Source organism: Anoplolepis gracilipes, chromosome 14 (genome assembly GCF_047496725.1).
Source record: "Anoplolepis gracilipes chromosome 14, ASM4749672v1, whole genome shotgun sequence".
NCBI classification, from domain to species: domain Eukaryota; kingdom Metazoa; phylum Arthropoda; class Insecta; order Hymenoptera; family Formicidae; genus Anoplolepis; species Anoplolepis gracilipes.
The window spans coordinates 1949537-1962921 of NC_132983.1; the positions used below are offsets into that span (position 1 = coordinate 1949537).

The 13385-nt window shown below is 36.4% G+C and overlaps 2 protein-coding genes across 11 annotated transcripts in view; one reads left to right on the plus strand and one right to left on the minus strand.

Annotated features, from left to right (window-relative positions):
- LOC140673361 (uncharacterized) overlaps positions 1-13385 on the minus strand; it is a 36245-nt gene that overhangs the window by 20986 nt on the left and 1874 nt on the right. For 2 of the 9 annotated variants that reach the window (XM_072906289.1, XM_072906284.1), the window contains exons 1-2: positions 11731-12173; positions 7922-8053 (exon numbers count right to left, since the gene is read on the minus strand). In XM_072906289.1, coding sequence (XP_072762390.1) covers positions 7922-8020 — 99 coding nt within the window. In that variant the 5' untranslated portion in view covers positions 8021-8053; positions 11731-12173. Of the gene's footprint in view, positions 1-560; positions 812-1528; positions 1919-7921; positions 8054-11072; positions 11131-11730; positions 12175-13385 lie in introns of those variants that run through there. The other 7 variants (XM_072906293.1, XM_072906292.1, XM_072906286.1 and 4 more) reach the window with 6 other exon arrangements.
- LOC140673397 (cytochrome c oxidase assembly protein COX20, mitochondrial-like) lies at positions 12245-13264 on the plus strand. 2 transcript variants are annotated; one of them, XM_072906362.1, is made up of 2 exons: positions 12245-12346; positions 12571-13264. In XM_072906362.1, exon 2 carries the CDS (start codon positions 12583-12585, stop codon positions 12931-12933), a length of 351 nt encoding a protein of 116 aa, XP_072762463.1. In that variant the 5' UTR covers positions 12245-12346; positions 12571-12582; the 3' UTR covers positions 12934-13264. The 2 variants fall into 2 exon arrangements, with proteins under 2 accessions (XP_072762463.1, XP_072762462.1); XM_072906361.1 differs by having other exon boundaries at positions 12298-12459.

The window sequence follows — 13385 nt, forward strand, 5'->3', positions numbered from 1 at the left end:
AACTAGATTAGTTATAATTAAGTCATTAGATAATCTCGAGTCGAAATTTTCTTCTCATTTTCAACCACATGGTTATTTATAGGGTTCTATTTGCGGATTTTAATGGATTTAATTTATATAAAAATTGATCTCTTATACTTTGTGTTTCAAATACATAGTAAATAGCTTTCGATAAAATATATAAATTAAATAGTTTTAAAAGAGGATAATATGATTGGATATAAGGAATCATAATAATTGCTAAATTAAAAGTTATAGGAAAAAAGGTAGAAAAAAGATTTTCGACTCGAGATGACCTTAAACTTTTCTAAATATAAAACAGTAATTAGCAGTCTCGATTCTTATTACATTTTTTCCTATCAAGATGTAAGGTAAAGTAAATAAGATTATCAGAGAGAGAATAGCGCTAGTCACGCATCAGCTTAATTTTATTCGTGGAAGGAGATCGATTTCTCGTGTAATTGAGTTTTACTAATTAGCCTGAACTTTGTGAACACTATCGATTATATAAGATCTTAGTTGCTTAATCCGAGCTCGATTTCTTTTCTTCAGATATTCACCTGGCGTTACCGTAAAGCATTAAATACGTCGGTGCCGCACGTTCGTGAGGCTTAAGGGCTTGTTCGCCCAACTAGTTACGTGGTCGCCGTCTGAAATATTAATCGATATTCGCACACAGATGCGTGCACGGGGTTATATAACGTCACGAAACCGATAGCGCGTCCCGTCGCGGACGAAACCCTTTGTCCGAAGAAACATACACGCGAGCACCGCATTGTCTGACGGAAGAAGACGGCAAGTTCGATCGACTCTACACGACGCGACAACCCGCGTCTGAATGTGTCGTTTCCGTCTCGGGTCGCCCGAGAACGTCGGCCCAACCTCGTTTGAACTCCAGAAATAGAGTACCGGACGGCAAAATCCCACAATGTGAGATCGCCCTCGCGTCCCGTGAAAGAAGCTCCATAGCTATTTCGTGTTTAATATATAAAAAGGGAAAAAGCGATACGATCGCAAGTCAACCGTGCAAACGTCAATCTCGTCCGAATGGCCGTGTATACATATATATATATATATCGTACTCACATCTTGCAACATGTCACGAAATAATAAATACATGCATAAAAAAATTGTTAAAATTTTTCAAGTCCAAATCTGCCGAGTAATTAAGATTCATCATACATTCGATATACTTTTTCATAACGATAATTAAATACAATAATATATATCAAGTGACAAAAAAATATATCTCATGTATTACACACGTTGCGTCATAAATGGACATTAACTGTCAGAGAACGTTGTAAATGTCAGAAATTTAAATTGATAAAATTTCCGATAGCTGATGTAAGATTTGCCGAGTAAATGGATCTATTAAGTCGCTTGACAGTTCCATAACATTGATGACACAATTTGACATTGAGATTTTTCACACGTATAGCTTCGGGGAGAGGATTCTCCGGCTCCTGTCCGTGGGGGAGAGAATCCATAGGAAAAGAGTTTTATCTCGTGTCCCGGCATCCCTTACCGCAACAGCGATGCCCTTCTCGTTCTCCAGCGAGTCGTCCTCGCATCTCGTGCTGCCGCACCGGTACTCCATGATTGCGCGCCCGGGCCAATGTCACACGGCCGGCCGTCGATCGATCTCTCTCTCTCTCTCACGGGGATTGACGGCCGCCCACGACGGGGCTTCGTGCTCGCGTCTTCATGTCGCGAATATATACGTAACTTTTTAACCGGCGCGAAAAGCGTGCGTTCTTCTCGAGGAGAGGACAGCGGACGAATCTCTCTCTCTCTCTCTCTCTCTCTCTCTTCGGTGGTCCGTCACATCGTAAGGATGGTACGCGACGGTCTCTCGACGGCGCGGAAACGCGCGACGGCGCACCGACGTCGTCGCTGTTTGTCGTCGTCGTCGTCGTCGTCGTCGTCGTCGTCGCCGTCACCCCCGCTGTTCCTCCCGCGCCTCTGTCCTCTCGCTCGCTCCCCCAGCTTATGCGAGGAAAGCGGGATCGATCCAGCCGTCTGCGCCGGCGCCGCGACGTCGCCGACGCGACGCATCAGCCGAGGGGCTGCTGATCTTGCGGATGCGCCCGCGCGGGCCGGGTTTCTCCCGATATACAGGGTGTCTTAAAGTGGGAGGAGCGAGGGAGTGTATCGCGTATATATATATATATATATAATTTTTTTTTTTAAATTTAATTTTGCCTTTGTCAATTATGTTGTCAGATGACACGTATGATGACAGAGACACACTGATGGATCATGTGATCTGTATCGAGTGTTCTCGGCCTTTAAAATCGAGTAAGATAGAAATGATTTTGCGATAATATTTCCCCGCGTTTCGCGGAAGACGAATCGATTCGCAAAGTTGGCGAAGAGAAACGTCCCTGTTTATTATCGACCATTTTTATTCAGGGCGCACCCTGTATAGAAATCGTCTGATTCAGCGATGCCACCGGGTCTACGTCAGATTGTAGCGCATCGTTAGCAGGAGGAACAACGATTCCTGCGAATAAATTGATAAGACGCTGAACTTTTATGCGAAACTGTCGAAGCAAAGTGATCTCTTTCGCGCGAACGATTGCGTGATATCACTTGCGGCACGATTTAATAACGTGACACACGAATCGAGGAATAACATTAATATAAATTTTCCATAAATCGATAATACGAGATTTGATATTGAATATATTTTTATAAATATAGACAGATCCCAGACTAAATGTCTAAATCTTTTAATAATAGATTCTCTGGCCAAGTTGGACTCGACTTTGTCAGCAAAAATGTCGAGGAAGATTATCATTTTTTTTGAGTTTCCATTTTTTCCATCAGATAACTGGATCTTAATTTAAAATTATAATTAAAATTTCACCTAAAATTAATCGAAGAGTTTCGTTAATTTACTTTCACAAAGTTTACTTTCCAAAAAACCTTTCTATAACCAAAATTTATAATTCGAATGTCATTGGTGCTTTCATATTTTCGCTAAGAAAAAATAATTTTGGAATTAGCCAGAGAATCTAATATTTAAAAGACCACAATGATTTTTTAGAGATACCGTGAAACTGTAATTATATCAATTCTTACAAAGCAACAAAGATTGTCTAAAGCAGATGGATTATACGATAAGATTATCGTGACGTACTTCCTAATAAAGATACAATCTCGATCTCCGTCTCTCTTTTTTTTTTTTTTTCTTCCACGTCGGACGTTAGTTATCGACCTTGCTGATAAGACTTCGCGAATAGACTTTTGCATGTCATCTCGCGATAAAGTCGCGCGCATTTCATCGATAAAATCGCGGAAGCCAAAGAGAGTCGCGAGCTTCCTTCTATCCGATCATCAAGGAAATCTCTCTAGGCGAAAGACGACCGAAAGAAAGGCGCTTCCGCTTTACATAGGAAAGAGTCTTTTCCGCAGATTTTCAACCGTTTAAATCACAAAGAAATCATACGAAGGGAAAGACAATGGCGTCGTTCGATCTCGCGGGAGCAGGCGCGATCGCCGTGCGAATCAGACGACGATGAGGCAAGAACAATAGGGAGAAAAGGCGCCTTCTCTCTCCGCCGATTTCTCCTTCTTCGCACCTGAACCGTGCGGACGCCGTGCACGCTGGTTTGTTGCAGCCTCTCGGTTTCCGGTACCCGGACTGCCCGAGACTACCCACGGAACCGACACGCGTGACGACGAACAATGGAAAGCACATTATGTTACTGAAGCAAAATCGGTCGCGTGAATTAATAACACATGTTCCCAGCGAAAAAATTATATTCTCTTCTTAAGGGGTTACATCTAGTCATAACGGAGGAAAAATGATGTTTTTAATGAATTTTTTTTGCAATTTATTTTTTATTTTATAATACAATATTTGGACTTAATTTTTAGTGTATTTACACTTAAAAAAATTTCAAAATATTTTGAATTATAGGCCGCTCTCCCGATGGATCTGTGTTTTGTGCTTTGCGGTGACCAGTGTAGTTTAGAATTGGCTCATTTAAAATAAAATTTTTTTGTGGTTATTAATTAAAAAATATATATTCTATAGAGACTTCTATAGGGACGAAGGGTTTTATGAAAAATAATTTTTTTTTCAAAATGGTGGCTGTCTAGGGAAAAAATTCGATTTTCATCTTAAAAAAAAAAGGATTGTTTTTTGTTGATAAAAAAGGTAAAAAGCAATATAAAAAAAATCTTTCGTCCAGTCTCTGCATAAGTATTAAGTTCACAAAATTTGAAGAGAGTCGATTCAGTAATTTTTGTGTAATCGTGGTCACCGATTTGAAAAATGCACTTTTGAGAAAAACGCGTTTAAAGTTTTGTGTTGTAATTATAGTAAGATACTTATGATTTTTTTAAACACATAGCTTACATAGCATCATCTATTCCAGCATCAAATCAACATAAAATTTTAAACACACATTTTGAGACATTGTACTTTATGAAAATGAAAAAAAAAAGAAAAAGATGCGATTTTTCGAATTTTATGACTAGGTGTAAGCCCTTAAGAATATTTCACTTATCTTTATAACACCTCCGTTTAAAATAAACGTGAAAAGGATCATCTTAGTTTAACAGAGAAATCCTTTAAAGAGAGTACTTCAGATATTCTCAACATAAAAGAATATATACTAAATAGGATATTTTCTTATCATTATATTATTTATTATTTGGGATTATTGATCCCAATGATAAAAAAAAACAATTTTACAAATAAACATTTACTATTTATTAAATCTTTGACAAATTAAATATATAGATAGTTAAAATAAAGTTTCAAAAGATATCACGTATAAGGAAGAAAATATTCTTATTTATTAAGAATATCTACACAGAAAAAAAGAATATTCTTATTTTGACAATATTTTAGTTTCAAAATGTAAATCTTGATATGAGATTATATTGCGTTAAACAAAGAAAATTTGCTTGGATGAAGACATTTTATTTTATATAGTTCAACCATGAAAAATATATTCTCGTTATATAAGAATAATTTTCTTGAATGGAGAGGATAAAATGTTGGATAGAATATAACACATGTTCAAATCAAAGATTATAATTTTCTTAGAGTTAAAATAATTATTTTATTCTTGAAATGACAATTGTAATATTGAAATAAGATTATAATATTGTTGAAATTCAAGATTTTTAAATTTTTTTAACAAGATTAGATAAATTGTTGCGTATATATGAAACAATGAACTTATATGAGTATATAAATTTTTATTTGACACTTACTTTTTTGCTGTGTATTAAGAGGACTTATAAAGTATACATTTCGTGAATATAATTTTTTTGGTTCCCAAATGACTTTCACAAAAGCGCGGAATCTTGTTTCCGGATGAGAATTTAACGGCACGTGTACATACACACGTAGGTACTCGTATATGAGAAACCGTATGCGAGATTAGGTCGGCCGCGACCAACGAATAAATTTAATTAACCAACCATCTACTTGTGTGCGTTGATGTTTATCGCAGAGCCTGGTCGTGTAAACTTCGCGCAAATTAATGGTAACTCGGTCTCGTTAAGAAACGGAGAGCTATAAATTAATTTTGTACTCTACGTTTTACGCGGACTGATTGTTTTCGAAATAAAATACTACGTTATTTCTGTAAAATAAGGATTATAGAGGCGATTCTTCGCAACATTACTGTCGTTAAGTTCGTTTATCTCAGTGCGTTGGCGCGAGTAAAAAAAAAGTGCAAGCTCGAGCAACGGTAATCGCCGACGTAAAGTCATTTACATATCTATTCGCGTCACGTATGGTCGTTCGAAAACGGTTAATTTGTTGCAATTCGTGCATGCGAGAAAGTTAACGCGTGCCGCGAAAGCGGAGATTCATATACTTTGCATTATACATCGATACGTTCGATAGATAATAAAAACATTTCTTGCATTAAACGTGAGTGAAAGTATTCAAGCGTGCGAAATGATTATGATGAAATGATTCCCTTCACGTTCATATACGCGAAAGTGTCGACTTCAAATTGCAAATAATTATATGAAGGAAGGATCAATAATATAATAATTATATGTAAATTTTCCAGAGTTGAAATTTCGCTCCTATTTAGTCTCCATCTCACATTTATGGCTTCTAAAGAATTTCGAGACATTTAATTTATATAGAAATTAAACTTATTTTGTATCTCAAATAATAAATGAACAATTTTTTATTTCAAATCTTTCAATAAAAATGTTAAAGATTAAATAGAGAGAGTTTTTTTTTTATAAAAACAGCTCTTATCAAAATTGTAATTTTTTGAGAATTTGAAAAAATCTAATTATGAAACAAGGCATTTACCAAAATAAACGTATCGAAAAATAAGAAATATTATTGATATTTTAGGACTGAAACATGTAATTTCGAATTAGTTTGAGTTTTGTAATAAAAAAAAAATTTGATTGACAAGGGAAAGATTTTCCGAATTTTTGACAAAAACTGTTTTTTTTTTTTTTTTTATAAAAAAATAGAAAAAAATTTAGACTCAGCTCGTTTTGAGTATGTAAAATAAAACAATAGTGCTTGTGGTACCTACTTTTAACCTCGACAACGAGGAATATAGTGTAATTCAACGCGTTCGACGTAAAACGACGTAATACTTCAACACAATATTCGGTCACGCGTCGTCGATCGCGAGGATTTTCACCGAACGAATTGATGCAGTCGTGTAGACATGACAGATGCGCGCGAATGATATATTCACAGGTGGTAGCGATACCGTTGCAGGTGGAAACGTTGTTGAGAAAGGGCATTGAACTTCAACGTGGCCTTCAGTCAGTCGTCCGTGCAATCAACTGGATTTTTCATATTACATACGTGCGTTATTTGCGATCGCGATGCGATATACCTACGGTGCGTTTGTATATTATTGTATATGTATACGCGGACAGTATCCGATGGGTATTATGTAAACGCAACGATGACGAAAAAGAGGGACAGAGTTGACTGAACGCGATCTGGCGAGCGAAACTCGACGTCATCGCTGCGGCGAACGCGAATCTCGAAGTTCAATGTCCATAGACCATAGACGATAGAATGAACAATGTTTTTACGGCTTCGTGGCTTCTTACGAGTCGTGAAGAAATCGAATCTAGGGATCCGGAGTTGTTCTCCTATTTTCCATTTCAATTTTCAATTTAATTTCTACTGATATTTTAAATATATAAGCTTTTTTAAAATTATTTAATCTAGTTTCTTAAATCGGTAAAAAGCTGATGAACAAGATTTCGCTGAATATTAAAGAGTGTTTCATTAATTATGGAAAGATTTTACTGAAAAGTTAACCGCCATTAAAACTGATTCCTATCAGAGGGATAATACCATTCATTTCATTTAATAAAACAATTTTGTTGAAAATTCTTCTTTTATCTCTCTAAATGAAAAATTCCTTATTCGAAGTAGGAGATGAATGAATGTCTACTTAAATCTGGTGAAAAAATCCCCAGATCTTCTAGATATTTTTGTTCGAAATTTTAACTAGAGAATATTTTGAAGATTTTTTGATGTAATTTTTTAAAATAATTTTTTTACTGTACCCGTCTAATCCTTTTCATTCTATAAAAAAAAAACTGAATGGTTTTCGTTAAAATAAAATTTTTAACTTTTATAACCTTTTTATTTTTTATCATTAAAAATTAAAATAAAGAATATATACTTCATATTCAATATTTTATTAAAATATTAAATATATAAACAAGTATATTATTATATTTCTAATTTATATAACAATATAAGAGCAAAATATTTACAATTATAAGAGTAAAATTATCAGAGAGGATTTTAAAAAATTCTAGATTTTTTCAGAGAGTACTCTGTCAATTCTTACGTAAATTAAATCTGTCAAAATCCTGTAGAATCCATAAACGTGAGAAAATTGGGATTGAAAATAGGAGGAAAATCTCGATTCTGAGAGAGACTCACCTGTTTCTGGGCCTTGTCCATGATACGGTACGAAGGCGAATTGTGATGACCGGATGCTGCGACGACGGCGCCCGCCTTACGAGACACGCATTGCCCCATATAGATCCGCCAACCTTGTCCCAGCACCGAATGCTGTCAACGTGAAAAGCACGTGTATTAGATTCGCGCGAAATTCCACACCAGTCTGTGATCTGTTCTACATTTATTAAAGCCGAATTTAGAAGAGAGCGCGAAAAGTCAGTTCAGAGCTCACAGAGTACATTTTCACTTAGAGATTAGTAGGCAAATTTCCATCCTTTCTTATACACCCACGTACCCTCGTACCATACAGCGGAAGGAGTTAAACTATGCGTGTAATAATAATCATCCTGATTGCACACCTCTGCCTCTCCCATTCATCCTTCGTTAATATTTCACTGACGCAGCCGACGCGAGGAATATCTTTATTCCCCTCATCGAACGAAGGAAAAAAACGTAAGAGTTTTTTTTTTTGCAGCCGAAAGAAAGATATGCGCCAAGAAATAGAAAAAGTACCACCACCGACAGGCATAAATAAGTCCATGCTGATCGATACGTAGAGGCCTATTTCGGTCGAAGGGAGAAAATGCGCGATTTAATGCAAGCACGTATTCAGGTGCATTGTCTGTGATTATCTTTCACGTTACACGGTCCCGGTTCTCGATCTGCAGGTCACGATCCAAACTCACGTTCCCATTAGATGCGCCAACGTTGCGATATATGGAGAAGAAACGTTAGACGCGATAGAGGACATTCTCCAAGAAATTTGAAACACGATCTTGCTCAATACCGGATTTCTTCGAGACAGCTCCGTATATCGTTAAAGATATCCGTTGTTTATTAATATCATTTTATAATAAAATAATAAAAATAACAAGCTGCTAATGTGATAACAATTAAATAATATATCATCTAATTTTAATAATTAATAATTCAGGAAAATATATTTTTATATTGCATTAAAATATAATTTTAATGCAATATAAAAAAATATATTTAAGATCAAATATTCCGTCCTTAAATTCATCAGGCTATACTAAATTGAAAATATAGCGACAGGATAAATCGCGCGAGGGGGGTAAAATCAGAAAGTGGGACGAAGATTTTAAAGATTCGACCGGGGATACCGTTCGCATCTAAAATTCGATCGCAAACGTCGACGGATATTGACCCACGGGCGGAATGTAATGATTCACTCGTGTATTCAATCTTTGGCTAGATGAGTATCGTGAGTACCGTTATCGAATATCTGGAATAGCGTTGTTAGAATGTGCGAAAATATTCGCCGCGACGGATGCGTTATCTAATATGTATTTATTTCGCGTCCCCAACTATTCTCCTTGGGATAACATATGTTTGGCTGTCAATTAAAAAGAAAACCGCACGCGTAGGTAGGTGGGAGTGTTTCGAGGAATTTGATTTCAAATGCATCGCATAGATGGTGAAAGGTGACCGGCGCGTGTTAAGATCTCCGAATGTAGGACAATAAATGGCACTGGCCCGATTTTTTTTATCGCTTAGAGAGCGATGATTACGGAAACATATGTTTGCGTTTCGTACAATAAATCCTTCGCGACGCATAAATATGGAAGAATAATTCTGCAATTCAAAAATTCCAACGAGTCAAAAGGATTTCTCCCAGTCGATCTCAATTTTCAATAATTTATTAACATCTACTCTAGTATTTTAAATAAAATTATTCTCTTTTAAAATTATTTATAATTTTGTCAAAAGTTTTTTTTTTTCAATTTATTATTTTAAATACAAAGTAATCTCTTAAATGAGAGCAATGTATTATCACTATGCTAAGCAGTGAACAGTTATTAATGGTTTTAATTATAAATATTAGCATCTCTCTTTCTCTTATTAAAAGAATCAGTAATAATGATTGTTTAAATATTAGTAATATTTAAAAATACGTTTGATATTGTAATATTATATATAAGATAAATTTATAGCAATATATTCTGTTAAAGGAATATTTGAATTTCTGACCAAGACTTTTGTTCATAAGTGTAATTTGCATACTATTTAAATATATATGTGAAAATTTCTTCTAAATAATAATTCAAAATAAATAGAAAAACTATATCTTGCAAATATATGCAATCATCACTCTCTGATTTTCAGTATAACTTTACTAACCATAACTAAATTTTCACTGAAGATGAGTGAGAAAATACACTGATCTCTGATGAAATTCTATCACTGCTTTAATCAATAAAATTTTCACTGATTTAATTCAAGAGAGTAGGAACTTAATTCTTATGCAAATTAAATTTATCTAGAAATCCCTGCTTTTCAAATTGTAAGAAAATTGAAATTGAAAATAGGATTAAAATTTCGATAGAGGTGTCTCGAAGTCTAAAATCAACGAGTGTGAAATATATCGCAGTAACGATAGACCATCTTGTGTACACTTCGTTTTATACACCGCTTATTTCCCATGTCGTGGAAGATGCATGGTCGGTCACTTTTAATACAGATCCAAGGTGATTTACGAGCGACAGGTAATTGTGTCTGCAAGTCGGTGCTTCGCGCTGCGCCGCATAAATGCATAAAATCTGACCTTTCTTGCCGTGCGAAATCTCCGCTTACCGTTAGCAAGCATCGCAAAGTACTGCGAGATATTCTACGCCATCGTAGGTGTAATTTTCTAATATCGAGCCGAGTCGTTTTACTGTACTATTTTCTTGCAAGTAAAATGGTCTTCGCGATCTTTGTCGTTTGTATTTGCAAAAAAAAAAAAAAAAAAAAGTAGAAATTTCGAGAAGATAATTGCTATCAATTTAACGAATGATTTATGCATTTCACTTTACTCACGAGTCTTCAATTTCTCATGACAATCATCTACGTACAATTGACGAATAAATGATCATCTGAATTAAAAATGTCGAATCTTGGAATTCATTTCCTTAATTCGTGGAATAATATGTTTTCGTGAAAACCGAGAGTAAAAGAAAAAGGAAGAATGCGAGACAAAAGATAGAGATAGCGAGATGTGATTAGTAGTGCACGAGATAGCAGCGAGAAAATTGCGTGCATGCACCTTTCCCCCTTAATAAAAGTTAACACGCGTCTTGGTATATCCCGAATGGACATCGCAACCGCGTTTTCGCGATTCCGTACTCACAGAAATGAAAATCCCTGTGGTTTTATGTCTGGCCTGCCGGAGAGTAATCTCGAATACACTGGAAAAAAATTAAGTCGTCCACTGTCATGCGAGAGTTTCAGAAAATCCGCCGCCAAATCTCGTCCAAGGATATTTTTCGATGATTATTTCTTGTCGTCGACACAGTAAATCAAATAAAATGTCACGAAAATTAAAAGTCATGAATATGTAAACTGAAATGTAATAAATAATACTTTCTGGAATGCAAAATGTCAAATTGTGAATGCAAGATGCACATTGTGCGTTTCATTTCTATTCTCGTTAATTATAAATTATTATTTCTCTTATTCGGAGAACGCGCTCCGCGCATCACATGATGACGTAACGCCTCGATAAATGTCTCCAACGTACATTACGTTTATTTACGATGAGACGTACCTGTATCGTGGATCAAAACGGACAGTCGTTGGAAAAATCGAATTTTAATATCGAAATACACAATATTATATATAATGATGAGAATTAGAAATTTCAATTCACACATACATCAGCGAGAATCGCTGCGCGTGAAATCGTTCACTCACGATTAGTCACGATACTGTCTTCCTGAATATAAGGTTAAAGAGCCACGATACAGGCAATCAGGTAGATAAAAGGATAATACATGAACGCCGTTCACCTCTTCTGCAGCTGAATCTCCCGGGTAAGTCGTCGCACGAATACGTGGTATACATCGTAGGACCTGACACACGGGGCACCAGCTAGGAACAGCTACGCACCGATCGTGCGTGCATGTCACGATTGCGATTTGGACGGGTGTTCGCGGGAGTTCGTATATATACGTGCGAGTCGGGCTAACGACTTGCGGCTTTATTCAAGGCGCGACGACGTTCCTGCTCCTCTTCGCTTCAGGACCTGCCTGTCCCTTCCCGTAAGACGTCACACCGCACTTTACACTTCGGACCCGACGACGTGTGTCTTCCCGCGGAATCGCGTTCCTCGCGCGCGAGCGACTAATAAAAAGCGTACGGATTGGAGCACCACCTGTCACTCGGGCTCGATAGCACGCAGCACGCGTCGCGCTCTACGATGTCAAGCAATGTCAACCGGCGCGGCGCCCCGCACGCAACTGAAACACCGAGAAGGCCGGCGAGAGCCGAACCGGGCCGAACGTAACCGAACCGAGCGCTCGAGTCGCGGCCGCTCTGACATTTTGCACTCGCAGCGCCCTCCTGCGGAGAGCTCGGATACCCTCTTGACAGAGAACAGCTGATTCTCCGAGGATAAACGATAAGGTCCGTTTCTTTCAATCTCATCATATTCTCATTTCTTCGTATTTTTTAAACGTGAGCTGATAGCGTGTTTATTCATGCTCTCGTGAGAAAAGAAGAGGCAGAGTACAGTCAAAGTGAATATCTTATGATTTAACCTCTAAATAGTTTATAACCTCACTTTTTATAACCTAAAGCTACGTTAGATTTTTATATTATTGTATAACGATATTTTCTTTTTCTAACAGAAACACAAGGCGATGGACACTGAAAATGTAGACGACCCATCCAAGGCGGTGATGCTGTTTGGCCGAGACATCAGGAAGATTCCCTGTTTTAAAAGCAGCATGTTGTACGGCATCTACAGCGGCTTCGCCACCGGTCTGGCCACCTTCATGTTTACGAGTCGTATAAAGCTGTCGACGAATATGGCCCTGGGATCCTACATGGGTGTCTCCGTAGTTTATTGGTGCTATTGTCGATACGATCATGTGATGCAAAAGTACGCGGTAAACGATATACAGAATATGATACGGAATAGATCAGCTAGTATCCAGAAAGAAGATAATGAAGCCTTCCAAGAGCAACAGGGAAAACTAGTTGATGCTTAAGACACCCTGTGTATCTTCTTTTAAAAACTTATAAAATTATTTGTAACAAGAGATACATTATGCAATGTTTTGTTGCACAGAATAGCATAATGCAATGTATAATATGTAGTTAAGATTACTGTATTATTTATGAAATGCATGTAAAAGGATGTTTAAAGTGTCTTGTTGAGTTTTTTTAACAAACTGTATATACATAATATTTATGAATATAATTTGATATTTGTGCAACTGTTAATATGTATGAATTAAATGTATGTATGTATGTATGTGTGTATATATATATATAGATACAAAAATTCATATATCAGAAATAAATAGTTTTATATCAATCCAATACAATTTTCTAGATTTGAATACTGTACAGCTGAACTGTCATATAAGTTTTAATCAATGTATGATTATTATTACACATGATTGTGTAACAATAATTGATAGTATGTACATATATATTA

Coding starts and splice junctions, on each gene's coding strand:
- LOC140673397 (XM_072906362.1), top strand. CDS start 12,583: ATGGACACTGAAAATGTAGACGACCCATCCAAGGCGGTGATGCTGTTT.